Raw genomic sequence first — 17,395 nt, 5'->3', positions numbered from 1 at the left:
ACAATGCTTCTAACATTGAGGCTCAGTCTTTGAAAAACTGTCTTTGCTGTTTTGAACCTGCTTTTGGAAGGCAAAGGGCATAAAAATATATAAAAGGTTATCAGGAAGCTATTTCATATAAGAACACTAAATACTCAGCATGTATAACCAGCAAATTTAAGAAATCATTTTGGTCATTAGGAAAATACAAATTAAAGCCACAATGAGATACTACTTAACATCGACTAAAATGGCTATAATAAAAAAGACATTAACAATTATCAATGAGAATATTGAGAAATTGGAACCTTCACACTCTGCTGGTTAGAATGTAAAGAGGTGCAACAGCTCTGGAAAACAGCTTGCAATTTCTTAAAGCAATAAACATAAACTTGTCATACAACCCAGTGGTTCCACTTCTAGGAACCTACCCAAGAGAAACGAAAACATCTGCCCACACAAAGCCTGGTATGTGGACATTCATAGCAGCATTGTCCATAACAGGCAAACATGGCAAACCCAAATGTCCGCCATGGAATGCTATTCAGCAATAAAAAGGAAAAAATACTAATAGATCCTGCAATATGGATAAACCTCAAAAACATACAAAGTAAAAGAAGCCAGAAGCAAAAGACTATGTAGTGTATCATTCATTTACATAAAATATCCAGAAAAAGCAGCAAAATAGATTTCCAGCTACATCACCGTTTATTGAGCACCGGTATATTCCAGTACTTCATATCTTAAGGGAAAAACTTACTGGCAACTTCAACACCAATGACTATCACCTTGTCTTATATTTCCAAATTTTACTTGATACAGTTTCAACCAAAGAAATATATTAGTTGTGACACTCAACAGTGCTCAGGATTTGTCTAGTTTATATGCAGTTACATGCTTTGTTAATCTCTCTCCTGCTGCTTTACTTGGTCCATTTTAATTCTCAGTTAGTATCCCCACTCAAAATGAGAAAGGGAGGAGAACATAATTGTCAAACTCTGTAATACAGCAACTAATGGTGATAAAAGCTTAAATAACAAAATACTTTTTAAACATGTGTACTTCAGTGATCCATGGAACCAGGAGTTGGCTATAAAAAACAAGATTCATTCTAATTTCTCCCAACTCCCTTAAGGAATACAGAAAAAGATACTTTGTCCCAGGGACTCAAAAAGTAAGAGTTAATATACAGTAGCCTTCTAAGAGCATATGTGTTGGCGAAAGTTTGTTTTCTTCTAAACTCTAAATTCATTTTGACAATGACAATTTGTTTTTAGTGTAGTATCCAGGCCCTTTCTGGTAAGTAATTAAAGACCTCAAACTGTAACTGAGGGGCTTCCCTGGTGGTGTAGTGGTTAAGAATCCGCCTGCCAATGCAGGGGACACGGGTTCGTGCCCCGGTCTGGGAAGATCCCACATGCCGCGGATCAACTAAGCCCGTGTGCCACAACTACTGAGTCCGTGCTCTAGAGCCCACGAGCCACAACTACTGAGCCTGCGTGCCACAACTACTGAGGCCCGCACACCTAGAGCCCATGCTCCACAATGAGAAGACACCACAATTAGAAGCCCGTGCACTGCAACGAAGAGCATGCCCCGCTCACCACAACTAGAGAAAGCCCATGCACAGCAACGAAGACCCAATGCAGCCAAAAATAAATAAATAAAAAAAAATTAAAACAAAATCTATAACTGAATTGCAAGGCTAGGAATAAAAAAAGTTTTTTTAAAACAGGAAAGAGGTTAAAGAAAATTCAGAAAATCTGAATGGATTTTCTGAGCCAGAACACTAAAAAAAATTCTACTTTGTCCAGCAAAGAGCTATTTTGTAAAATAAAATGGTTTCCTGCATTATGCTTTTCTGTAAGACTGGTTAGTACTGTGCATTTTAAACTGTAATACTGAGATTCAACAAAATATAAAGCAAGGAATCTTAAAAGGTATATTCTAACACTTTAATTAGAAGACTCATAAGAAAAGGTGCTAAAAACCAAGAAAGAGGTTAAATATGCTTCTCTATCTGTATCAGCCTTTTTTTAAATAAATTTATTTATTTTTTATTTTTTAATTTTATTTATTTTTGGCTGCGTTGGGTCTTCGTTGCTGCACGCGGGCTTTCTCTAGTTGGGGTGAGCGGGGACTACTCTTCGTTGTGGCGTGTGGGCTTCTCATTGTGGTGGCTTCTCTTGTTGCGGAGCACGGGCTCTAGGTGCACGGGCCTCAGTAGCTGTGGCATGCGGGCTTCTGTAGTTGTGGATCGCGGGCTCGGTAGTTGTGGCTCATGGGCTCCAGAGCGCAGGCTCAGTAGTTGTGGCGCACGGGCTTAGCTCCTCTGCGGCATGTGGGATCTTCCCGGACCAGGGCTCGAACCCGTGTCCCCTGCACTGGCAGGCGATTCTTAACCCCTGTGCCACCAGGGAAGCCCCTGTATCAGCCTTAACTGCAAAACAGATGAAGACCTGTTACCCAGAGGTGTAATGACATGCTTTAATCCTGTACATGAGTCCTGTATAAGGTACATTAACACATACCCATAGAAGTATGTAACTCGTAAGTAAATAGACACTTATTGGGTTATGCATTCAACGTTTTACCACTGGTAAGATGTACAATCAAAAAAGAGTGGAAACCAGTGTCCTAAGGACTGGACTGGCTAGGGTTACTATTCTGTCCCAATAGAGTTAAGTAGTCCCACTTTTCTGTTACTCTGTGGTAACTTTGTTCTGAATGAAGCAGCTGAGATACTTTACAGAAAGAATTACTGTTACCAAGAGCAAACCTTTAAGTCCTTTACAGTTTATTAAGCTTTCACATACACTCTTATCTGATGCCCACGGCCACTTAATATCATTACTAGTTGATCCAATAGTATCCAGTAACAGTTTCTTGGAAGCATTCATAAACAATAGCTGTGTTTATTATTAGTATAAACAAACATTAGCTCTGAAGCTAATGAGAGGAGAAATATTTTAAAGACTTAAACGTTAACCTAAGTCAACTGAGGCACAAAAGAATATGTTTTAGAAGAGTTAACCCTCCACAAAAAAAGCTGGGAAACCACTCATAAAGAATTATTATTCAGGGGCTTCCCTGGTGGCACAGTGGTTAAGAATCCGCCTGCCAATGCAGGGGACACGGGTTCAAGCCCTGGCCGGGAAGATCCCACATGCCACAAAGCAACTAAGCCCGTGCGCCACAACTACTTAAGCCCACGTGCCACAACTACTTAAGCCCACGTGCCACAACTACTGAAGCCCGTGCACCTACAGCCTGTGCTCCGCAACAAGAGAAGCCAACACAATGAGAAGCCTCTGCACTGCAAGAAAGTAGCCCTCGTTCTCCACAACTAGAGAAAGCCCACGTGCAGCAATGAAGACCCAACACAGCCAATAAACAAATGAATGAATGAATGAATAAATAAATAAGAATTATTATTCAAAAGGACAGTAACTCTCTCTTCCTCTGCCAGCCCCTACCACCTTCAATTCTTTATTTTTTAAAGACAAGCTTAGGGTATTCCCAGCCTACACTAAGCAATGACTGCCCATCATCTGACTACCAGGGAGGTTAGGTTAAAGGCTCTCCAATTATTCAGCTGGAGAAAATTAAAGGTAGATTTAACAACTGACTCTAGATGTAGAGTTCCAGTGTATGGAGGAGAGCAACCAGGTGTTTCACCAAAATTAAAAGAGGACATGAGTTTAAGGTGCCTACTGATAAAATTACTATAGAAAAGCCATGAAAATTTTTCTGACAGTGAAAATTTAGGAGTAAAATGCTTAAGGACCTTTATTACAAGGGATTTTTTTGTAAACAGGATAATTTCCTATTAAATAAGGTCATTTAAGTATACCAAGAATGCCTGTAAGACATCAGTAATTTGACTTCAGTTCTTCAGAAGTATATATGTATATGCTAGCACCACTATCAGTAAATTAATGATTATTTACCTTAAACCTAAAGAAGCCGATTTTTTATTGAACTGAGGTGCTGATAATGGTAGGCTGTTGGAATTAATAATTCCATGGTAGACAGCAGCAGGTATTACATCAGAAGTGTCAAAGCAATAGAGGAAATCTTACTTGATGGCCACACATCTGTCTAGCAAGTCCTTTACTTTTTCTAGGTTAAAGACATACGCTAATCTGTGCAACTGATTTAAGTGCCACGGCAACAGGTACATTTACAAATGATAAATTAAATAAAACCCTGGCTGCCTCAGAAACAATAAGCCACAAGTTAAGATGTAAAAGTCCAAATAAAAGACTGCCATTTCCCCACTTTTGTTACAGATGTGACAATTTTTTAAAAGCGCTCAGGAAATTTGGGCGTATTAGAACTATAAGAACCAAGAATGACTGAGACATAAATTCTGGAATAAGTCCTATTTTCAAGCTTTTGCTATATCAACACTTCGAAGGGAGCAGTCGAGGAAGGTTTAATTCTAACGTTACCATTGGAGCGGACGGTGGATTTGATGACCGTCCTTCACTGTTCCCTGGATGCTGGGTTAACCCATTAGGACTGGAAGGCTGTGCTGTAGGAAGCTGGGTGCTGGCTGCAAGTTGCTGAGATAATTCTGCTTTGTGGCTCGTATCTGATCCATCCAATCTGCTACTTCTCTCTATGGCAATCAGGTCACGAATTTTTTGCAGCTGCTCCACTGAAGCTTTTTTAGGAAAGATAAGATGGGTTTCTCCCTGGAATTTATAAAATTAGAGAAAATTTTAACCTCTGCTTTATACTGCCAGTCATTCTTACACAGTATATATAAAATGGAGCCAATACTACAGAACATATCATATTTTAACAATCTTTCTCTTTTCTTACCATTTTGGCACTTTAAAAAAAAATACAGGCAAAGGTATACCAGAAAATTAAGAAAATGTCTCCTTGTTAGCATAAAATGTTTAGCCTGTTTTATTGTTTCAAAAGACCTTCAGAAAAATACTGTTTCTTTTAGAAATACTGTAATGAGTCAGAAAGCCTCCTAAGAGATGCAAAAATGCACATTCTTATCTGCTCTGCAATAGTATATGATACAACTATTCTCCATGAAATTCCCTATGAAATAATGATACTATAGATACAGCCATTCAAAATGATCACTGGTCACATAAAACCAGTAAGAAGTTATATAACAACCTTTCAATCTTCTAAACTCAAGTCTTTAAGAATAGCTACATGATTAGAAGTCTGTGTATGGAGTTCACTAATTCTTCCAAGATAACCAAAGTTACATCCTGAGGGTCAATTCAAAACTATGGATTGCTATTTAGTAATACAAAGGTGGTCCAAACAAAAACAAACCATCAAACAATAAAAATCTGATTCTTTAAGAAGTGATTTAATGAATTCACATAATATAATCAGAGTGCTCTGAGGTACAATAAACATTACAACAAAGCTCACAATGTAAAATAGTAAACTACAAAACAAACAAAAAAGTGAAATGAAAATATATTCCATTAAGGTTTAAGGTGTTGAGAAGCAACAATGTTAAAACAGTAATTCCACCAACTGCAAATGAGATAACACAGTTGTTACAATATGCAGTGGACCAACCTGTAGATTGTGAGCATTTAAATTCAACTCCACAACTGAGAATGACCTTATTTCCCTGGTGACGGCAGATCTACAGGAATCAACTGGTCAAGACATTACTCCACCACGACATGAAAATCAATTCCACGTGAATCCTTTTGAAAAAGCTGGAAGAGGCCAGCAATCTCCACGTATTACCCAAAACAGCTGTAGAAAAGACTACTACCATTTACTGCATTTATGTGTTTCTAGGTACTGTGCTAAAAAGCACTTTACCCACATTATCCGAAGAATTCTTACAACGACCTTGAAAGGTAGGTATTGGGTTTATCTCCACTTTTCATATGGAAATATGAAGGCTCAGAGAAGTTAAATAACCTGCCTGATGCTACCAACCGTCAGAGCAAGGGTTCAAACTGCATGACCTTAATCGCTATGCTATAACTGATTCCACCTGAGACTGAACAGAGATCAAAACCCACAAGCCTGTACAAACAGCTTGAAGGGCTGAGCAAAAAGCATTTCTACAGTTGTGATGATTACATACACGATGATTGGCACAAATTGGAACACAGTGAATTTTCCAACAGGAGAAAGGAACCACCTCCTATCTATGATGAGCTCTGGGAAGAGAAACCAGACTCCTAACCAAGCATGGAGGCCTCTGATCTCACACTGTGAGTGGAGCAGCACTGAGGAAGGTACACGACACCATGGCCAGAGATGGGAGAGCCTGACAGCCACGTGGATCTGTCTGGTCCACACCTCAGAGAGGGCCCCGGTGAGACAGAGGCTGCTCCCTTCCCTTCCATCGTTTCAGGACCAGTCCTAAAAGAATGTATGATTATGATTGAAGTGTCTGTACGAAAAAGTTTAATCGACAGCACTGTATTTTCATAAAAGGACAAAACTACAGGCTTAATGCACTAGACCCAATAACATTTTAAGAAACCAACGAGGATTCTAGCATTTAACAAAATCTATGTTTCTCAACGCATTCTTGGTGAGACAATTCTCACTGCCAGATGTGAGTCAACCCCGTCCCTGCTCGCTAAATGCTGGTGACATCTTCCAGTCACCAAGACAACCAAAACTACGGCCCTCGATGCCCCATCCTCCCCGAGGGTGGGTGCACCTCCCAGCAAGAACTACTCCACTAAGCCAGCCTGATGGGTCACACGACCATCTGAACCCCAGTCTTTCTCAACCTCCTCCTCAGAATTTTCATAAACAAGAATGCAGCCTCAGGGACAAGTGGGTGCACAGGTGTCCAGGATTTTAATGTGCAACTGAAAATTTCAGGATAGGTCTTGGTTTCCTACTTCATCTCAAAGCCCACCAAGTTTCTTTCTGGTGGTAGAGTTCAGTCTCAGCTCCGTTGGCTAACACTGATAAAACATTTACTTCCTACAGTGTGAAGTCCAAAGCCAGCCAGAAACTCTAAGTATAAATTAGTCTTAAAGCATGATCATCTTTTCTGAAATTGTGACTCTACTTGCATTAAATACTACTGCAAGTCTCAGTCTGGCTTGTTACCTGGCACTGGCGTGACCAACTTACAAGTTTGCCTGGGACTGAGGGGTTTTCTGCAGGGCTGGACTTTCACTGCTAAAACCAGGACAGTCCCCGGCAAACTAGAGAGGTTGGTCATCCCTCCTGGCACTCAAGTATTTGCTGAATGAAAGATAAATACGATTCCACTGAATCTGTGCCACTTCAACAATGAGAAACAATGAGAAACTGAAACACTTCAACAGTCTCCAGTTGTCATTTACTTAATTTTCCTGTCATTTGACTCTCAAAAATCTGCATTTCCTTGAACAAATTCATCAATGTTCTCAATTTTCCCCATCTATAGTTTTTAATTCTTTAGGTTCAGATGTCTGCGAGCAACTACAAGCAGATGACACCATAATTTATACCTCCACCCTGGCCTCTCCTTTTGAATCATCAAAGACTCATATATCCAACTCTCTACTTGACACCTCTGCTTGAATATTTAACAGTATATCAGTTATAATTATCCAAAAGACGGGTCGTTGTTTCTCCCCTGATACCTGCTACTCTCCAAGATTTTTCAACCTCGATGAATGGTACTCCCATCCACTCAGTTGCTCAAACCAAAACCCAGACGTCACCCTGATTCCTTCCTTTCCCTTACATTCCACATCTAGTTCATCGGCAAGTTCCACAGCCTGCTTCAAAAAGAAATCCTGGATCCCACTACTCCCCCATCTCCACTGCTGTCGGTCTTTAATCCCACAAATATCTACTGGGTGCCCACCTGCACTGCGCCTTTCCCAGCAGCCAGCACACAGGGAGCAACACAGACACGAGGCCTGTCCTCTCAGAATCTAGACAAACCACTACCATTTCTCATTGAGACTAACGTGATCAGCTTTATAACTGGCCTCCTTGCTTCACCCCTTGCCCCCACCCAGAACATCCAGAATATTCTCTTTACAACAGCTAGAGCAATCTTCAAAAATACTCTTCCCTGCTTAAAACCTTTCGGTGGCTTCCCATCCCACTCGTCATAAAGTCCAGTCTTTACCACAGTTCCCAAAACCCCAGGCCTGCCTCTGTGGCCACCTTCTGTGCCAAGGCTACTCCTGCTAGAAATCCTCCCCACGTGTGGATCTTTGTGCCTGAAAGACCCTCACCTGAGCACATCAGGTATTTGAACTGCTTCTCATCACTCAGGCCCAAACTCAAACATGCTCTCCTCGGGGGCCTCCCCTGAGCGCCCGTCCTTACACAGCTGCCCATCGCTACAGGTGCTTATGACGTTCTTTCCGCGCCTTATTTTCTTCTTTGTGCTCATCCTTGTTTTCACATCCACTGTCTGTCTAACCTACAGGAATGCAAGCTCCATGTGAGCTGGGATCTCTTATCTAACTAGTTCACCACTATATTCCCAAGGCCTGAAACAGAATCAGGGGAGGGAAGCAGAGAGGCGGGGAGGGAAGCACATCCCAGAGCGACTCAGCCTATCTCCTTAACAGCTGCTGCGGTCTTGCCAGCTGACTGCTACTGACTGCTTGGCCTCTAGAACCTGGCTGGACTGCTCTCAGTATTCCATAAACTAGAAGTGGTTAAGCATATATGCATAAAGAAAACTCATCATCTTGAAAGCTACTTTCATTGTGTCATAAAATTAAACTACGCCACAAGATTCCACAACATGGAAACACCAAGCTTTTCTTTTGACCTAAAAACAAAAAAACCCACTGAGATTCTTTTCTCCTGTCACAGAAGGGAACCCTTAGGTGTGGCAACTAAACTCAACTTTTCTGTTTTTACTTTTCTTCTTTCTTACTGGACACAGGTGGTTGGACCTCCATCAGCAATTCATGTTTGCTCACATAGCAGGCTTTTGCTAAAAGTCTAAAGAGAACCACAATTTAGTCCTTGGGTTGCATGTCTGACCTCCCTATTCTAAAGGACTGAGATTGTAAGAATTCTCCCTGTGGGAGAGTTATTATATTTTACTGTGAATTTAAAGCATACGGACTGTGACTTTTCAATGTACAGTAAGTGAAGAAATAACTAGTTCCATAGTTTTCCAAAATGAATCAATCAATAAAAATATCCTTATTAGAAATTATCTATCAACACCATAATGAATGCTCTGTACATGAACTGTGGAGAAGAAACCGTGCACATACTTACCTCTTCAAAGCCCATTTCAAATAAACATTCAACAGCTCCTCTGACAGGCAAGAGTCTAGTAGAAAAAGTTGTGTTTCCAATCCGGATAGATCTATATTTTTCATCATTAGGGTTTCTGATTAAAAAAAAAAAAGTCTGATTATATAGAACAATTTACATTTTTCACCATGTTTTTGCATTCTTTTTCACATTTTATACTGGCTATACGCCTACGAAGTAGTAGAGATCCCAGCTTTAAAGAAAGAGGATGCACAGTCTAGAAAGACAGACTGATTTTGTGATTCTTATCTTGTACACACTTACTGCAACATTATTGTTTAACTTCACAGCTGATAATATCAATGCTGCCATAAGGGAAACGCATGCGACATTCTATTTCTGTGCTGTTAAAACTAGAGACCTTTATGAGTTTTTAGGTTGCTAAGAAAAAATTCCATGCAAGTTCCAGACAGGGGCAGAAAGTTTTGCCTGTTTTCTTCTGATGGATCTCAGCCATCGAGAATAACGCCTGATGGACATGTAGATGGTGGTTAATAAATATTTGTGAAACGAATGAATAAAAGAAACTAAGAAGCAATATACAAATGAATCACAGGTCCTCAAAGACTTTACTTCTGACAAACATGAACCTAGGTATACCTTTACGGTCACTTGATTTTTCTTTCTTCCCTAGACCAATGGTTGTTTTTACTATAATTTCTGTTTCAGCTAAAGATATATTTTTGTCACAGCAACTACGGTAATAAAATACAATGAAGATATGAATTTCTTTTACCATGATTAAGATTTTGAATAGTACACATGAGATGAGACCAGCACATGAAAAATCTTTGATTTGAGATTTGTAATAACGTTGATAAATCAGAAAGGCTCTAAAAAAAAAAAATGAGAAAGAAAATAAAAGGTTAAAGACAATCAAGGTATTATACTCAAAAGGCCCTCTGAACTTAATTCAGGATGATAAGTAGGTTTCATATCTGATACTGACGCCCTTAAAATGGTAGTGGCTTCCATCAGTATGGCATTAAGAAAGACTGAGGCTGTCTCAGGGGTCCACAGAAGCAGTGCTGAGGCTATCAACCTGGGGTCTGGGATGATGGGGTGGCCAAGTGCTGGCAAATGACCAAACACCTTTGTCCTAAACTTACACATGTTCTCTAGATATGGTGATATAAAAACCAAAACAGGGATTGTTAACTGTGGAAGTTTCAACAAATTTCACATTTGTTTTCTATCAAGCGGTTCCTGTTGCCAAACTGTCATAAATACTACACAAAACTTTTTTAAACCTCTTTTCTTCAATTTCAAAAATTACACAAATTTATTACAGAATATTCAGAGACAAAAGCTCCAAAATAGTGTTACTTAAAATGTCCAGATTGGTGCTGATCTGTAAACACTGTTTTTCATCCATGAGGAGTACAGAAATTGAAAGAATTCAGTAATTATTACAGCAATTTGACACTGCCATGAAATTTTCATTGCATTTTACAAAAGTTATAGGTCCACAAAGGGTTGGAAATTAAAAATACTGTTCTTTACTGCAGGTAATTGAAAATCACAGGTAACTGAGAAACACAAAGAGAAACAGATGTCTTACTCTTTTATTCTGTGTATCAGATCAGGGTTTCTAAACCTTGGCAATACTGACCTTTGGCCTTTGCTGTGAGGGCTGCCCTGGGCACAGTGAAATGTTTACATCCCTGGCTTCTATACCACACTATATCATAAGTGTGCCGCTCTTTCTTACCACTTAAACATTAAACAGTGAACAATCCTACCTTTACCAAAGCTAGTTACAGGTAAATGAGGCGTCTTTTCACCACACTCAACACGTTCCACAGGGTGATTAAACACATCAGTACCACCAGGATGGTATATCCCACTGGTGCAGAACTGCTTGAGCTATCTTAGTCTATTTTTTCCCAAGAGTTTCCAGATTTCTACATAATCAAAGTCTTTCACTGGGCTTAATTTTCTAATTTTTCTTCCCTTTTTCACACTAAAAAATTCTTATAAAACTTACACGAGCTGTTCTGATATAGCTTATTATTTTGAGACACGTTTCAAAGGGTCGAAGCAGCTTCTCTGCTACAGGCTTTGTATAGCTTAGATTTTCCTCTCTGGTTTCTAACAAACAATGTTCTATCTTTGTACAACTTCTATGGACCTCACATATCATTTATGTGTTTTTCTCACTCAACGTATATTGCAAATAAAAATTTGAAAAATGGCAATAACATCCAGGTACCCAAATCCCAGCTTCCTCTTTTTAAAGGTGCTGAGCAGGACTTCCCTGGTGACACAGTGGTTAAGAATCCACCTGCCAATGCAGGGGACAAGGGTTCGAGCCCTGGTCCAGGAAGATCCCACATGCCGCGGAGCAACTGGGCCCGTGAGCCACAGCTACTGAGCCTGCGCGTCTGGAGCCTGTGCTCTGCAACAAGAGGCTGCGACAGTGAGAGGCCCGTGCACTGCGATGAAGAGTGGCCCCCGCTTGCCGCAGCTAGAGAAAGCCCTCGCACAGAAACGAAGACCCAACACAGACAAAAATTAATTAATTAATTAAAAAAAATTTGAAAAATGGCAATAACATCCAGGTACCCAAATCCTAGCTTCTTCTTTTTAAATGTGCTGAGCAGGACTTCCTTGGTGGCGCAGTGGTTAAGAATCCGCCTGCCAATGCAGGGGACACGGGTTTGAGTCCTGGTCCAGGAAGATCCAACACATCGCAGAGCAACTAAGCCTGCGCTCCAGAGCCCATGAGCCACAACTACTGAGCCCATGTGCCACAACTACTGAAGCCTGCGTGCCTAGAGCCCGTGCTCCGCAACAAGAGAAGCCACCACAATGAGAAGCCCGCGCACCGCAATGAAGAGCAGCCCCCGCCCGCCGCAGCTAGAGAAAGCCCGTGCGCAGCAACAAAGACCCAATGCAGCCATAAATGAATGAATGAATGAATGAATGAATGTGTTGACCAGACCAGCCATAGTCTTGAGCACAGACTGATGTGAAAGTCAGCCCCTGAAGCCCTCAAAGACTTACAGAAGTTGGCCCCAGGGCCATCAGACCTCGGATCCATCAGCTCCCACTTTCTGCCCTTGGAGAAGTGCCATACAAACACTCCTGAACCTCTCGCTTCACAGCATCAGCCTGGAGTGGCCACTCTCCTCGAGCCCATTACTACTCTCAGTATCCTGCAGCGTCTGAAGTACCCCTACGGACCTTTAGTTTTGATCTTCTTCTTCCACTAATTTAATTTTCTCTGCAGACTTTTCTCAAATATTTTTTGCTATAACTCTTCGATTTTTTTCCCCCTATCTCTGGTAACAATTAACTATTTCTAAGACTTTATTATTTATCTTGCTTGTTAGCAATTATCTTGCAACTCTTCGATTTTTTTTCCCTATCTCTGGTGACAATTAACTATTTCTACGACTTTATTATTTATCTTGCTTGTTAGCAATTATCTTGCACCTTAGCTTGAGATTTCTTTTTCTGGTTGTTGGATGATGATGTTGAATGAATAAGGTTTGAAAGGGCAGCAAAACTTCCTAAACCTCACTCAACCATCACCTTGAACACACTTTGGTGCCTTCCTAGCTGTCTTACCCACAGGTGGACAAACTGTTTCATTTACAGAAAAATAGCCTGTGTATTTACAACTGAATAGTAGGAAAAACTCCCGCTTTGCACCTAAAAAGTCATAATCTACCATATTTCTAAGATTTTACATGTTAATAATAAGCCTCCCACTGAGTCACAGCATTCCTTTTCTCAGAAAAGGAAAGCTTAAATGTTTCTATTTCAGAAATGCTAGGAATTAAATATATCTGAGCATTCACTAGCTCTCTTCCTCTTTAGAATGCATAATCCCAGACAGAGTTCTCACAAATGGAAATTTAGTACATGAGTGCATCCTATAATCTTGCATTTTTATTACTGATGACAAAAGTTGGTTTGTAGGTCATCTGAAAAACTATTTCTAGTCCTTCTGAAAATCTGTTAGTGTGACTTACATGCAAAAATTTCAGAAACATCTCTCTGCCTTTAGAACATCTGGGAAGCATCTCTGGCTCTAATTCCACCATTCTCTGCAGCTGACAACAATGGAAACCTACACGTAACCTAGCTTAACATGAAAAACTGAATGAGACTAACAAACAACACATGTGCCATGTTCTTTCTATCTTTTGCAACAATCTTATAATGTAGGTATTGTTCGTTCCTTTTAAAAATGAGGAGACTGAAGCCCAGTTTACATACATTCTTAGGAAATGGCTGACTGGGACTTAAACCCACTGGTTTGATTACAAATACTCTCCACCATACAAGCTGCCAACAAGCTGCCCATCCTCAGTTGACAACCTTGCTCAGTTTCTCCAGGTGTCAGTAGTAACCCAGATGAGAAATCTCAAGTGATTTCAGGTACAGTATTTTGTCTCCTCCCGTTACCAGCTCTACCCCTGGCACTCAGTCATCAAGGACTGCCAGTCTCTGACTACAATTCTTCTCTCTGTTCCATCCACAGTTATGCTTATGCTCTGCAGTAGCTTCAGAAATGAAACCCATGCCTTGTGTCTTCTCGCATCATTATTCCACGTGAATCTCTCATTATGCTTCTCTTTTGAGTCTAGAAACTACAATCACTTTCTGTTGCCTATCACGTCAAATATATGTTCTCTCACCAAACCTTTGTTCTCAACTGTTCCACACTAGGTCATCCAGCTATCTCCTCACATAAACACGTAAGTGCTTAAACATTGTCTTGGAATTAATTGTTCTCTAGATTTTATGCTGTGGCTATTTTCCATACCTCTGTCTTTCTCCCAGGCGTATTTATTTTCCTTGAAGGAAGAAACCACTTTCCATTCTTGGCCCTTCCCAATCACACCCAGTGCAGTTCATAACCAGTAACTGTGTGCAGTTTGCAAAGGAAATTAGTGGAAAATCAAATATTGTTTTTTAAAGAATGAATGAAGCAAGTTTTCTAGGGAACCCACATGGAATGCCAGTAAAACTACTGCAGACTTTTGAAAGGTAGATACTGAGGACAGCTGATTTTTATCTAGAAGTCAGTGAACTGAAAAAAACGGTTCAAACCCATGGTATACTGTGCATGCAAATTAGTATATACTTCATTCTATAATTTCATTATTAGCTTTACGAGCCTTAGTTGGAGAATAGGATAAACATCATCTGAGGCAGAAATTTCAAACTTAACCCAAAGTATTATTTTCACCAGTGTATAGTGACAAAAATCGCTTTTAACAACAATAAAAAAACTGCAAATGAAATTCTCATTTCAGCACTCACCCTATAAAATGCTATGTCAGATCCTGAGGTAGGAGCAAAGGATATCAAGACAACATCCCTCACCTCTCATGCTAAAGGAGTTCCTAAAACAGCAAAAGAAACGATGGTTTCCTCTATTCTCAAGTAAGTTAGATTAGCCTGTCTGTAATGCAGTGTAGCTAAGGGATCAAGAAAAGGCCTGGGGCTTTTCTGTTAAGAGGCAAGCAAATCACTGGACTTGGAAGAGGAAGAAAAGGTGAGGTTTTTTTTTCCCCCCTCTGAAGACCAAACGAGTTTGAACTGTAAGAATGAGGGCAGGAACTAATACTATTACTTAAGACAAACTAAAATTGGTAGCTTTTCATACCATCTCCACTTATATGAGTTCCAGACTCCTAATTCCCTTTTTGGATTAAAAAAAAAACTTTTTAAGAAAAGAAACATAAGCCATAGTAGAGACTATAAGATACACTGACAGCATGCCAGGTTTCTTCTATGAGTTTGGTAAACACTCAAAATGATGATTATGATGCAAAGGACTTCCTTCTTCAAAACACCTTGATCTCAGCATTTGTGGTCTCCCTGGATTGAAAACAGAAGTGAATCCTCATTACAAGGGCAACTCCCTTTTCTGAAGAATGGGGTTTAAATAGTTTGGTGGCTTTCCAGATGGGAGGTGCTAGCTGACGGCCTCTGGAGAACTCTGCCTCGGAGTTCACTGTGCAGAATCCTCTGGCATCCTTGCGCTCTGAAGAGCTGTCAGACCTCCCAGGGCTGAGAAGGTGAGCTGAGAGGGTGTCACAGAGGAGGAAGGCGGCCCCCATATAGGTCTCAACTGTGCAGCTGTGCACAGTGCGCATGCTGCATCCCTCTCTGCATCTGGCGCACAACAAGGGCTCAATATGTTCTTCTTTCAATTCACTTTTTAAATCATTAATGTTGCCTATATGAGCCATATTAAAACTGCCATGGGTTAAGACACCGCACTTGTAACTAATGTCTCCAAAACTGGGTCACGTGAAATCTACAACCTTGACACTGCGAAGGATCTCCTTTTAGACTTCAGGCCAATACATCCACCCCTTAGAAAAGCAAGCGCACCAGGGGCTGGGGAGCAGGGGGCAGAGCCTATATGATCACGGCGCCCTGATAAACGAGCTAACAGCACTAAGGCGGCGGCATGTGGGGCTCCTTTTCCCTCCCCCACACATCCCGTCCCTCAGGACACCACATCATTTGATCTAAGAGTGGAGGGACGTAATGCTTCAAAATGACTAATCAAACTTACTTCCCAATTCCCCAAATCTGTAAGGTTCCTTAGAGGTCTAGAAGTGTGCTCAGAGGAAAAGGAAACAAACTACTCTTAGCCAAGGTTATCCTCACGAACACCACGGTAGTGTTAGGCTCTAGTATTAGGATATTCACAAAACGCTGGGAAGAAAACATCTTGTCCGTGGCAAACTTCTGAGAAGCCCTATGGCAACTGAATGCACCTGGTGGGTAAAACGCACGCAGTGGGGATGAAACACTGTCGCCGCTCCTGTCCTGACACGTAAGACGGTTCAACCGCCCGACGGAGGCCAGAGTCGGGGGCGCGCCTTCCCCTCCTCCGCCCCGTGCGTCCCAGGACCCGGCTCGCCCCGGGCTCCGCGACAGCAGGTGTCAGGTCACAGGTGCAGAGACTCCCTCGGCTCCGGCGGGGCTGGGCCGGGCGGGTCTCCAGGCCCCTGGCGGGCGGCCCCAGCTCCCCCACGCCGCCCCACCGAGCGGGAGCCAGGCCCGGGGCCCTCCCGGCCTCCGCGCCCCTGGGGCCGGCCGGGCGCCCCCAAACCCGGCCGCGCGGGCGCCGCGCCCCGCCCGCTGGCACGCGTCCCGCCCGCGTCCCCGCACCTGAGGATGTTGTCCGCGTAGGTGAGCAGCAGCTTGGAGGCCTCCAGGAAGGTCTCCGGGGTGTTCTGACAGAGCTCGGCCACCGCCGGGGACGCGGACCCACAGGAACTGCCCAGCGCCGCGGCCGCCATACTCCAGCGCGCCGCCGTGCTCCCCCCGCACCGCGTGCGCTCTGAGCAGGCGCGTGAGCTCGCCGCGCTCTGCGGCCGGCCGGGGGGCGGGGGCTGGTCTCCAGGGGCGGGGCCCGGCCGAGAGGGTGGGGACTGGTCTCCAGGGGCGGGGCCCAGCCGAGGGGGAAGGGGCTGGTCTCCAGGGGCGGGGGCTAGTCTCCAGGGCGGTGTGGGGGGATGGTCTCGTGGCGGGGGGGGGGGGGCTGGTCCCCAGGGGACGGGGGGGTTTCCAGGGGGCGGGGTCTGATATCCTGGGCTGGGGACTCGGCGGGAGGGGAGGGCGGGGGCTGGTCTCCAGGAGGCGGGGACTAGTATCCGGGACCGGTGGGGTTCGTCTGCGAGGAGCTGCGGGTTTTTTGGGGCCGTTGGGGGCTTGGGCCGACAGGGGCCTGGTTGTCAGGGCCTGGGGCCCTCGACCAGGCGGGGGTGTGGGTCTTGGTCGTCCGGACCGAGGGGCTTTGCCCATGTGTGTCTGGTGGTCGGGGCCGCGGGGTGGGGTGGAGGGGCGGGGGTTTCGCGCCGGGGTAGGGGGTTCTGGCTGGTGCATCTTAGGAACCCAGGTTCCTCGGCGCCCCGGGGCCGGCCTCAATAGCTCCAGCCAGACGGTGGGGAAAACCCCTATATTCCAACCACCCATTTGCCCCCAGATGAAACTACTCTACAGCTTCCTCCTCGCAGATGGTCAGGCCTTCCTAAGTAAATGTGGATGAAAGACCCCAGAGGGAAGCAGAAAACCACGTTCAAAACCAAACACATAAACTCTGCTGGGTTTCTCCTATATGGATTTTTTTTGGAATTAGATAAATGATTGAAAATCTCTTGCATAAGTCCCAGCTCAGAGAATA

At 43.0% G+C, this 17,395-nt stretch overlaps 1 protein-coding gene across 2 annotated transcripts in view; it reads right to left on the bottom strand.

Annotated features, from left to right (window-relative positions):
- The window catches only part of NGLY1 (N-glycanase 1), a gene marked incomplete at its 5' end in the record, with an annotated part of 56,618 nt that extends 40,107 nt beyond the window's left edge, over positions 1–16,511 (bottom strand). For both annotated transcript variants that reach the window (XM_079704372.1, XM_079704373.1), the window contains 3 exons: positions 4,434–4,679; positions 9,196–9,310; positions 16,381–16,511. In XM_079704372.1, the coding sequence (XP_079560498.1) occupies positions 4,434–4,679; positions 9,196–9,310; positions 16,381–16,511 (492 nt within the window). The remainder of the gene's footprint in view (positions 1–4,433; positions 4,680–9,195; positions 9,311–16,380) is intronic.
- Between the last annotated feature and the right edge of the window lie 884 nt (positions 16,512–17,395).

This window comes from Hyperoodon ampullatus (genome assembly GCF_949752795.1).
Source record: "Hyperoodon ampullatus genome assembly, chromosome: 5".
NCBI lineage: Eukaryota > Metazoa > Chordata > Mammalia > Artiodactyla > Ziphiidae > Hyperoodon > Hyperoodon ampullatus.
The sequence above is the reverse complement of the archived record's forward strand: the minus strand, read 5'-3'. Positions and strand labels throughout refer to the sequence as shown.